Below are 12,188 nucleotides of genomic sequence, written 5' to 3'. Positions count from 1 at the left end.
TAATGTATAATAAGATGAAACATAAAATTTTCAGTTAAAGGCATGTCATTATTGAATTCAGTGATGTCATTGTCTAGCTCAGTTTAGTTTAAATAATATCATCAAATTGACGATAATCGCAAGAAATTAAGTGTCCCCAACTATGCAAGCCAGAGGCGACAGCGGCAAGGAACCAACACTCCCTCTGTGACAGAATGGAGAAAAAAACCTTGGGAGAAACCAGGCTCAGTCGGGGGGCCAGTTCTCCTCTGGACAGACGAAACCCGCAGTTCAATTCCAACCCCAGCCAGGTCAGATTGTGTAAAGGGCTTATCTGATTCCCGTGGTCTTGTCCGTGGGGCATTTTAATTTATAATTTAATGTATTTGTTATATTTGTGTTTTATTCATTATTTGAAGTTTTTCATTTATATGATTTATTCATTTGTTATAATTGTAATGTATAGTTTAATGCATTTATTGTTTCTCGGTCTATTTTTATAATATATATTTGTTTGTTTATTATAACATTAATATATTTCTGTTTTCTATCTATCTATCTAATGTCAAGTTAAGTCAAAGTCACAGGTAAAGAAAACAAACAAAAACAAAACATTTAATTTAAAGCTTTCTTTATGCAAAATTTTATTTCTTGTGATTTTGGGGCGGGAAGCGAGCTGGACATTTGTTTGAGAGATTCTCCCATTAAAACAAAGCAAAGATATTGCTGTCTGGTGACCTGCTGTTAATCATGTAGCTGGAGTCCCGTATGTGACATCAGCCGAATTATGTGTTATGAGTGCACTGAAGCAGCTCCTTGACATCATCTACAGGGAATTCATTACGCTCAACAGAAAACAGTTAAAACGCAACAAGAGTGTCATTTGTAGATTTTTTTTTTTTTTTTTTTAGACAGATGTCAATACAATTTTCAACTTTAAAACAAGGCTTCAAACTTTCATAGTGAAAGTTCTTTGCACAAGTGCAGGGTTGGGAGAAGATTATAAGTGAATGAGCTTTTTGGGTTTTTTAGGAGGTATCAGTCTGAGGCTTTAAGTGCTTAGCCTAACATTCAGGCAGTCAGCAGGCGCAGGGCTTGCCCGGCTCCAGCTCAACCGTGAGTCCTTTGCTGAGAAGGAAAGCATCCTGCTTGGGTTCTCTTCCCAGGAACTTCTTCAACATGTCAACAGCATCCTCAGATCCTCCAGGCTTCAGAATGCACTTCCTGTAGTCCAGACCCACCTGTGAGACGACACAGAAACATGAGTAGACTCAAAGAACATTTACACACAGGATTCACAAGCACTATTCGTTCATCTAACCTTAGGGTCCATGATGCCCTCTTGTTTGAAACGGGCATAGAACATATCCATGGAGAAGACTTCACTCCACAGGTAACCGTAGTACTGAGCATCATATCCTCCTGCCAGGTGACCGAAGGTAGCAGGCATGTTTGTCCCTATAAGAGCACCAAAATAAAAAAATATGAAAATGAGAATGAGGAGGTGCTGATAACAATAAAACATGCATATATAACAGTTTGTTCCAGTCCTCAAATCTGATTGTCAGAGATCTTTCCAACCAGTATCGCCACAGGAACCATTTCCCAATGTATTGTCAGTGGTGCACGTAAGTTTGAGGAGGAGTCTGGTTCTCATGAGAACGCCAGGAGATTTGGTTTGGTGCTCACACTTTTCACATTTCAAAATACTGAGAAAATCTAAAACGGTGATTGTGCATTAACAGCGGTCAATCATGTTGGTACTCAAATGAGCGGCCTTACACAGCACTTTTTTTTATTTATTTAGGTTGTGCATGTGCACCACTTATGTGCACACCTGTATATTGTAATGAACATATCTTCATTAAAGATATAACATTTTCCTTTTTAATTTGTGATTTGAGGTAAACAATTACAGTGATGTTCATTTTATTTACTGTTTTTGAAGCATATTTCTTAAATGTTATAATGCTGTACAATTCTGCAACAAATTTTCCATTTATTTGCCCTTTAAGCCATTGCGGAGCAATTACATATTGGATATTCATCAAGGGGTTAAAAAATAAATGAATTTGTATTATATTGCTGAGACCTAAATCTCACTTCACCTGGTGAAGAAGGAATTCCCAGGAGGTCCAGGCAAAGTCTGGCATACTCCTCAGCCGGGTCGAGCCCACCCTTTGTGTGCAAAGCCTGGTCCACCTTAGCCAGAACAATCTGCCTCAAGTTAAACAGTCCTGTAAAACAGGAAGAAAAAGTCAGTAGGCCAGAGGATTTAATAAATGTTTAAGGATGGGACTTTTTTTAAATTGCGAAAAGTGGGCGTTACAAACGAGAAAAAGTCATCTCAGAGTCATTGTATTGTGAAAAACAGCTTACAAAGACAATTCAGTAACACTTTAGTATAGGGAGCAATTCTCACTATTAACTAGTTGCTTATTATCATGCATATTATTAACATATTGGCTGTTTATTAGTACTTATAAAGCACATATTCTGCATGACCATATTCTACATCCTTAATCTTACCCAATACCTAAACAACTACCGTACTAACTTACTGAGTTTAACTTACTAGTTTGAGGCAAAAGTCATAGTTAATGGTTTGTTAATAATGAGAATTGGACCTTAAAATAAAGTGACTGACAATTATTTTCCTTCAGAAAATCATTTACTGAATTGTTCAAAATAAGACTAGGAAAGTGTGAGCAAACGGTAAACATTTGTTATGTTAACTTTACGCTAGCTAGTGGTTGATGTTTTTAATTGTGAAAATGACCCGTGCGTGTTCTATGGTCACCTGTGTTAGCAAGTCTAGACTTCATGAGTTTGTCCAGAAGCTCCTCTGCAATGGGGTTTCCTGTTTTGTAGTGCTTGGACATGCGCTGCAGGGGCTCCTTCTCCCAGACCCAGTTCTCCAACATCTGAGACGGAGCTTCCACAAAATCCCTCTCCACATGAGTCCCGCTGAACATCGCAAAGTCAGCCTGACCAAACAGAAGAACGTCCATATTTAAACTTTACAGACCTCAAAATAGTTGTCTAAATGTCACTTTAAGCCCTAATTCAGACCTGGGCACAAAGCTGGTGCATCACATGTCCAAACTCATGGAAGTACGTTTCCACTTCATCGTGCTGCAGCAGGGATGGTGCGTCAGCGGTGGGCTTGCTGAAGTTAGCCACCATGGCAGCCACAGCCATCTGCCTGGTCCCATCTGGGAGCAAACAGCCGGGCTGCAGGCCAAAGCATGCGGCATGGCCGTACTTCCCCTCCCTGCAGGGATAATGGAGAATTTGCAGTTAATGTAGATCAGGGCTTTCCAACCTTTTTTACACCACAGACCGGTTCAGTCACAGTCAGATGATGATTTTTCGGATAAGCAAGAAACAAGAAAAAACAAAATTCAAGCACACAATGACAATGCAGTTGAGGCTTTTTGACATTATTCATGTCTATGTATCTTAGATGCAGGGAGAGTGAAAGAGGATCCGACTCTGTATTCCCGCCCCGTCTGAAAGACGTCTCGTGCACGCTGTGGCAAAAACAGCGCGCGAGTAACGATCCGAGTTCTCTTTCATTTCTTATTCTTGTGGTTTAAAATTTCTTGAACGTGTAAATTGGCAAATTAATCTAAGAATCACATGCGTGCCGAACTCATATTGGAAACTGAAGCTCTTTGATCGCCCCCTGGTGGCTGGCTGCAGTACAGGTCATAAACCCCGCCCTCTCCATGTAAACGAATGGGACTTGAGTCATAACAAAAAAATGTATTACCCTTCCAATACAATTTTCCAAAATATGATTTTGGTCATTTAAGGTAGTTGTTATCACGCTGATATATGTTAAATTGTTCGTTTTTGTGGTAAGTTTGATTTTAGCTAGTAATTTGATGCTATAAAAAGGGGGCATGTCGTTACGGTTGATTGGGTCTGCGGGAGTTTTTTTTTACAGTCTATGGTGCCGAATGGTGGGGTCTGGTCCGTACGAATCACGGATCAGCTGTGCTCCGTTAAACCCCTAGGCTATGACAGAGCAGAGCAATCTTTAAACATGAAATCGTCAAATTGATACTCCATATCAATCGCATACAATGAAACTAAAGAACAATTAGAGCAATCATTAACACGCAATAAGAGTATATATACACTAAATCTATACACATTTTTCCCAGAACGTCCTTGCGACCCGGTAGCAATTCTTCCACGGCCCGGTTGGGGACCTCTGATCCAGATTAAGCTCTGCATTCAGGATAAGAATGGGTTCTACGTCTCAGAAATCAGACAGTGAAGCACTCCAAGATACAGGGGCCGGATTCATAAAAATGTTAAGAAATGCAAGAAAGTCGGGAAGTCGTGGCCTAATGGTTAGAGAGTCGGACTCGTAATCCAAAGGTTGTGAGTTCGAGTCTCGGCCGGCAGGGATTGTAGGTGGGGGGAGTGAACTTCCAGCGCTCTCTCCACCCTCAATACCACGACTGAGGTGCCCTTGAGCAAGGCACCGAACCCCCAACTGCTCCCCGGGCGCTGCAGCATAAATGGCTGCCCACTGCTCCGGGTGTGTGTTCACGGTGTGTGTGTGTTCACTGCTGTGTGTGTGTTCACTGCTGTGTGTGTGCACGTTGGATGGGTTAAATGCAGAGCACGAATTCCGAGTATGGGTCACCATACTTGGCTGAATGTCACTTCACTTATAAATGAAAGATAAATAGCAAAGAAGTTTATATGAATGCTCCTATGTGCAATTCCTGTTAAAAAAAAAAATCAAGTATCATTCTTAGGAAATATTTTAAGAACATTTTATTTTTTTCATAAGAAGAAAATGACAGCCTTTGGTGTTATCTGACTTGCAATTCAACTCAATGAAAAACACTTCAAATAGTGATGCACCAAAATTTCACCAACCAAAAATATTTGCCCAAAAATGAATTTTAGGTTTCGCCCAACACACTTAAAACGGGCCTCCAATAAACAGCGATGCTCTGCATTTTGACCGTCTCAGTATGCAATATATTTTAGTCTGCGCTGTTTTCTGTAGTTGATGTCTGAACAAAACTTCTAAATATCTTTGTGCTTTGTTACCTTTGAGATGAAAGTCTTAGCTTTCAAATCCTGTCAACTGTATCAAACCATAAATATAATTTTGCATAGTTTCCTCTAGAGAGGATTATTACTAAATATATTCACTATATTAAATATTCATTGTATGTTTACTTAACTTGCTGTCTTTATTATTTAATGCATGTTTGAATAGCTCCATCATGAAAACGGGTTAAAACTGCCACTGTTTAAATGTTTATATTTCAACAACTTATAGAACCAATTAATTCCATTCATCAAAACATTTATACTGCATTATGTATAATTTCAATGTTTATAAACGACTGATTATTATTAAATAATGAAAATGGTAAAACATGATTTAACATTATTAAGTGATTATTAACTAAAATATAATTTAAAAAAATTATTTAAAATATACTTTGTTAAAAAACAACTTTATTTTCAGTTTACTACCTTCAATTCATTTAAACCATCCAATAAATTCATTAAAAAGCTTACCTTTGGGGATTTATATAAGATTTGTTAAAAAAAAAGATAAGAACATTCTTAGGAAGTATTAAATAAAACATATTAACCTATTTCTTAAATACAAAAAAATAAAGAGGATAGCAAAAAATTGTAAGAATTTTCCGGTCCCTGAATCCCAATTTGAGAAGAACACTCAGATCCCCCGGCATGATCCCTAGAATTTTTTTTTGTAAAATGCAAGTTTGAGTGCTCACCTGGGGAAAAGATCCAGATAAAACTGGCCGACAACCTGGCTGGAGGTGCGGTCTTTAACGCAGTACAGCGTAACATCATCGTGCCAGACAGGCGCGCCCTCCACCTGCTGGAAGGTGAGATTGAGCAGCTCCTGATAGATGTCCAGTAGGCCCTTGGTCACCACATCCATTGGGAAATACTCCTTCAGTTGGTTCTGATCCACTGCATACTGGGTCTCCTCCACCTGGGTCATGTAGTAGCGCGTGTCCCAGGCGTGGAGTTCTCCAGTGAAGGGCAGATTCCTCTTCTGGCTCTCCTTTTCCTTTAGCTTCAACATTATAGCCCTCTCCTGCTCACCCAGGGGCTTCAGTTTAAGAGCCAGATCCTCTACAGTGTGCAGGAGATAATGGAAAGACAAAGGGTTAGACAAAGATGTACTAAATTACTATTTTCAACAGAGAACAGCGATTCTGCAAGATTTTTAAGACCTGCACAAATAAAATTAATACTTTATGAGCAGGGTAGGGCCATTTCTATAATAACATATTAAACTGTAAAAAGCATGATTTACAGTCCAGATACAAGTTTTCAAAAAAATAAAAAGTTTTATAAAAATGATGCACTTCACATTTCAGGTTTTAAACCATTTTTAAGAAAATGGACAAGTCAAAAGTATTAATTATTATATTTAAACACATTTTACTGTTAAGATTTTTATAATGAATTATCTTTTTAAATGGATCCACCAGTTCACATTAGGCGCTTTCGCACCGGAGGAACCTTTTCATAGTTCCGAGAACTATTGGCGGAACCCCAGGAACGGTTTTAGCTCTAGGAACTCCGTTTGCAGGAACTAATTTAGAGCAGGGTCTAAAACAGTTCTATAGGAACTACCAGTGACGAAAGTGTACGCTGATTGGCCAAACGCATGCAAAACATCAGCTATTTTTAAAAAGCCATGAAAAATCACGAACATGGAAAACGGCGCTAACGGTGTTTACCTGTTGTCTGCAGCATTGTGTTCTTTTCTCAGCCACGATGATAACACTACAAGTTGTCATAGGAGATTTAGTCAGATTTGTGCGTTTACATTCAATCTCCGTTATCACGTCACACAACAAAAACAGCTCCGATCACGGCGCTCTCTATTCACCGGTTGTTTATGTTTTGGTAAATGCTGCGAATAAAGATGTCGCTGACGGCCGCGTCAGAGTTCCTGCTGCCAGTGCGAATGAAACCAGGAAGACGGCAGGAGGGAGAAATTGGTTCTCTAGGAACGACCCTGCTGGCTAGTTCCCAGAACTACGCAGTGTGAAAGCGCCTATTTACAGCTCTGTGTGTTTGCAGGGTAAAAACATGGGTCGATTTTTGCGTTGGTCTGAACAAAAACAACCCAATACTCTGTTCCTGCAATACCAAAGGCTCCAGTGCCAGCTAGCCAATCCTATTCCAACAGAGGAGACCTGATTCAAACATCAAGCAAACAGATGCAAATACTTTTGTGAACCTGTAACATATTTTGTCAGGATTTTTGATAAATAGAAAGTTAAAAAAGCATTTATTTGAAATGGAAATATTTTGTCTTGTATATTATCTCCACAGTCACTTTTGATCAATTGAATTGCTTAAAAAAAAGCTTAATTGTCATTAAATAAAATATTTTCTCAAATGCATGTTTTGACACACTAGCATTTTAAGAGTTTCAGCTCGGGTTTCAACTTTGTTATTTTATATATGTGAGATTCTTGTCTATTTCCATGTAAAGATATCAGTCATTACCAAGGAAAGTTGCAACCGTCTTGGAGGTCTTGGCCATGTTCATCTCAAGGACAAAGTCGGCATGAGTGCTGAAGCCCAGCAGGCTGCTCTTCTGAGAGCGCAACTCCACAAGCTCCTTCAGGATAGCAGAGTTCTTCTGTCAGGGGAAACATTACAGTAGCATTATGAAAATGATACACTGCAATTATTTTAAAGCATCGTGTTATTGGGTCGCATTCTAGTTCTGGATACAGGTGATTTCTGGGATGTCCGACCTCTTTGCAACGCGAGTTGAAAGCCTCCTCTAATTTCTTCCGTGTCTCTGGGACGAAGCATTTCTTCACGGTGGGGAAATAATGAGGATACTTCAGAGTGAGCTTCAGTTTTCCAGAGTCATCCTTCTCCAGGGAGTTAAGGAAATCCTCAGGAAGCCCCCCTAATAAAAGCATTTACACCAATCATATCATATTTTCAAAACTACATGTAAGAGAAGAAAAAAATAATTGTTCATGCAAGCACTAAGTGCCTCTCTGAAAAGAAACCCACCGAGTTCCTCATGAGAGAAATGGAGGCAAGTTGTATCTTCATTCAGGTGTTTGTTGAAATCGATACACAGTGTGCTCATTTTTTTCTTGATCTTTTTGATCTCCTGTTACAGGGAATATAAAACTGTTATAGGCTGGAAGAGAGCGTTTGCTTTACTGCTCCACAGCAAACTGAAAGGGAGATTTTAATATCTGACCTCCTGCGTATCTTTGGGAAGATGGAGGCCGTTTCTTTTGCCAAGTTTAATGAGTCTCTCCATGTAACGCTTGGCCTCAAGGGTTAAACTCTCATCTGAGAGCTTCTCCTGTTAAAAGTACATCATTATTTTGATTTATTTATAAATTAATTAAAAATGACAAGACATTATAAACTAAAAATTCAGTTGCTTGAATTTACAAACTTCCATCATCTTTAATTGTTTTTATATAAATGCATAGCAAAACGTTGTGCACAAGTTGGTGAAACAACACACTAATGTATGACTTATTTGGTTAAGTCAGTTAGCAGGGTTTCTCAGCTGTCTCAGACCTCAGTTCTTTCCCTGAGAGATACTAGCGTTTAGTTCCTGAGGGAGATGTGTTAGTGCTCGCTCCCTGCTCACCTCCAGAGCCACGACTCTCTGATAAACATCCTCTCTCATACTCATCTCCACATCAAACTCTGACAGCTTCTTATCGGCTTCAGTGCTGGCCGTGCGGACGTCCTTACAGGGCGACACATGCTGAGGGAAATCCAGCATGTTCCGCTGAACTGCAAAAAGAAGGAAAAAGTGCCATTTTTGAAAACACATACTCGGTTGTTTTTGATACTTGAATTTAATCAGTAGGTCCTCAGATTCTATGCACATTAATTCAACATAACATCTATTGAACAAATATAAATTGAAGAATAGAAAGGGGCATATTTAAATTTTTGTTTGGCTGGAATTAAAACTCAGCTAATTCAACACCTGAACAATGGTGAAGCGCAGAGGAGCACACGAGCTGGTCAGCGTGTCATTATGCAAAAAGTGCTGAATGGCGTATACCACTGCACAGTTTTCCTGCACAGTCAGACTTTTTTTTTTTGATGCCGCTTACAAAAGTAGATGGATAGATAAACCTGGTACGTTTCTTTGCAAATGTCACCCCTGGATTGAAATATAAGGATAAAAGTAATTCAAAACAAACAATAACCACTTAGATGATTAACAGAAATGTTGTGTGGATTAATGTTTATTATTAAAAATCAGAAAATATTTCGTAAAATACGTGTTACATCATATCTAACCCCTGTTAAACCCTTGTGCATCCTTATTTTTGCGTATTTGTTCATTTTGGCTGTTAATGCACAGAGCATACATTTACTGCTTCTGCTAAAAAAAGGCCAACTGCATTGAAATTATGTAACAGAATTGTGTGGGTGTATTGGTATGGACAGAGTGTGCTAAGAAACCTTTTTTTTATTCTGACACTGTATAAAAAATATTAATGCATCAATATTAATATTGTTTCTAATCGCTTACTTATCTAAGACTATAAATCATAATAATTTAAATTATAAAACTCTTCTTGGCATTTAGTATATGGAAAATACCCCAGTGATGACTGAAACATACAAATAAACATTCCTCAAAAGCCTTATGCATTTGATGCGAACAGTTTATTATTTTTTTAAATGATGTATGGATAATCAAGTAACGCTACAATGCTTCAGTCCATTGTACAAGTACACAAGTAGGAATGGTGTATGTTTATGCATTTAATTGTACTATATGTGGGTTTATGATTTTGCTGGCATGTTGTTTTCTAAAATGTGAAAAGCTTTAATTAAAATATTCCCAAAAATATAAAAAATATTCCCCCCAAAACAAAAGCTTCAGTCAAGTAAGCGTTCATTTAAAAATAGTACATTAAAAAACAAAGATATTAAAACAAAACGTGTAAACCTGAAGGGGGGCATTTTTTAGAACTGTTAAACGCCTTTTACTAAAGGAACAATCAGCATTTATATTATTAAACTGTATTTATAATGTAACTGATTTCTACCGGTGTACTCCACTTCCACATCAGCGAGGGCCTTCAGGGTGTTCTCATAGCTGACACTGGCCAAGTCCAGCGCTCCGACCTTGTCATACACCTGTTTGGTCTTGGCAACAAGCTCTTCAGTAAGCTGCTGGATCCGGTCCGGAGAGAGATCCCAGTGCAAGCGGTTGTCATCACAGACCCGGTCCCCAGAGCCAAACACAACTTCACCTGAACATTCAAAAACAACATTGCTTACGCTGAACATTATCAACTTAATGGTGACGTACATATAGAACCCGTTTCGAGATCCATATCCTGGAACAACATATCCATGCTTTTAGGCTTTGTACTTATGATTGTTCCTGACGATACAGTATTAACGACGAATAACTTGGCTAGTGAACTTTTTTTTTTATTAAATAATGTATTTTAAAACAGAAATATCAACTTAAAATATAATATTTTTGTAATTTTAATATGATATGTTTCTATATATATACACACCCACACACATATGCATGCATATTAAACGCACATAACTGTTATGCATCATAGAAGTCGGTTAAATGATATGTATTGCTATCTCTTTAGTGCCAACTGCGGTTTACGGTCATTATGAGCGATATTGTTGAGGGTGTGATGAGCTTAAAGGTTAACCAGCTAACCCTACTCTACTAGAACATAGCGCATTTCATTAGGATGACCCCAAACCATCATTATAAACAGATTAGCCGCGTTAGAAGAACATATAAGAAATGTTTTGCAAACAGAGAATCATTATGATTAACGAGTCTCTTGCATTGTAAACTTAGGCCCTGTCAGTGTGAGACAAAAGCCGAAGTCTGGTGTGTTTTGGTCGGACCGGAGCTTAGCGGCACCAGCTGAGCCACAACAGCGGCACTACTCTGGCTTCGTTTAAAAGCCAGACATTTATGTGAAGGTTCTTATATTCTGGTGGTACAATGCATGCTTTTGAAGTTTAGCGTAGCCCGTATTTCTTACCTGTAGGTGCCATTTTCCTCTCAGTCGGTCAGAAACACCGCGTGTTTAACGATTCAAAGAACCTATAATAGCCGCTCACTCACGCTTCCTGCTCCGGTCACGTGATCCTCGGCGGAGCCCGCGATTGGTTGAAGGCTATCTATCTATCATCAGTATGGGGGTGTTACCTAGAAAAAAATTGTAATTGTAAAATTTATTTGCCAAATTGAGAAAATCCTGAAAATTCACGAAAACTATCCATGAAAGCTTTGACTAGCGAGTAATCATAGTGTACATGAATCCCTGAGAAGCTTTTAATGATATCCTGAAACGCTGTAAATAGCCATGATTTGACTCTAGGGGTCTGATGCCATCTGCTGTTTTGTTTTGTGAGAGATGTAACAACAGCAAGGTCAGTATGATCTTTAAACTGCCACAAAACTGTTCATAACAGTTGTTTTTCCTCTAAGTTAACAGAGATTGGGACTGAATTCCCATCAAATCTGACAGAACAGTTCAAAAAAAAAAAAAAAAGGTAAGAAGACAAACACAGTTTGGTCATATTATATATATATATATATATATGTGTGTGTGTGTATATGTATATATATTAGTGCTGTCAAATGATTAATCGCATCCAAAATAAAAGTTTTTGTTTACATAATATATGTGTATGTACTGTGTATATTTATTATGTATATATAAATACAAACACATGCATATGTATTTTGAAAATATTTCCATGTATATACATTTATATAAATTTATATAAGTATATTTAATATATAAACAACATATTTTTCTTATATATACATGAATGTTTGTATTTATATATACCATATTAATATACACAGTACACACACACGTATATATATATATATTATTTGTAGTTGCTTTTATGTAATTGAGTTTGTTGCATTGTTTAAAAAGGTCTTGAAACTCAGTAGCCTCAAGAATAGTCTATACAGCTTACTTTTTGTACTTGGGACATTATGAAAATTAGAAAAATAATGAAAAAATTGTATTCCGTGGAAAACAAAATAACACTAAATGGTAATTAATAAATTACAAAACTGATTAATTTCATTTCAGCATTGCATCCACTGAAATATGTTTAATCCTGTGATAAGTGATAAAGTAGAGATCCAAAGTACC

The 12,188-nt window shown here is 37.8% G+C and overlaps 1 protein-coding gene across 1 annotated transcript; it reads right to left on the bottom strand.

Moving 5' to 3' along the window:
• Positions 1-597: 597 nt before the first annotated feature.
• Positions 598-11,170, bottom strand: thop1 (thimet oligopeptidase 1). Its single transcript, XM_079396419.1, has 13 exons — positions 11,055-11,170; positions 10,074-10,280; positions 8,648-8,796; positions 8,243-8,350; positions 8,047-8,149; positions 7,776-7,936; positions 7,522-7,657; positions 5,763-6,129; positions 3,052-3,253; positions 2,780-2,966; positions 2,088-2,216; positions 1,301-1,437; positions 598-1,220 (listed from the first exon to the last, which is right to left on the bottom strand). The coding sequence occupies exons 1-13, from the start codon at positions 11,065-11,067 to the stop codon at positions 1,059-1,061; spliced, it is 2,061 nt and encodes a 686-aa protein (XP_079252545.1). The 5' UTR covers positions 11,068-11,170; the 3' UTR covers positions 598-1,058.
• Between the last annotated feature and the right edge of the window lie 1,018 nt (positions 11,171-12,188).

This window comes from Barbus barbus (genome assembly GCF_936440315.1).
Source record: "Barbus barbus genome assembly, chromosome: 37".
Classification (NCBI taxonomy): Eukaryota; Metazoa; Chordata; class Actinopteri; order Cypriniformes; family Cyprinidae; genus Barbus; species Barbus barbus.
This window is presented reverse-complemented; position numbering and strand designations above follow the sequence as displayed.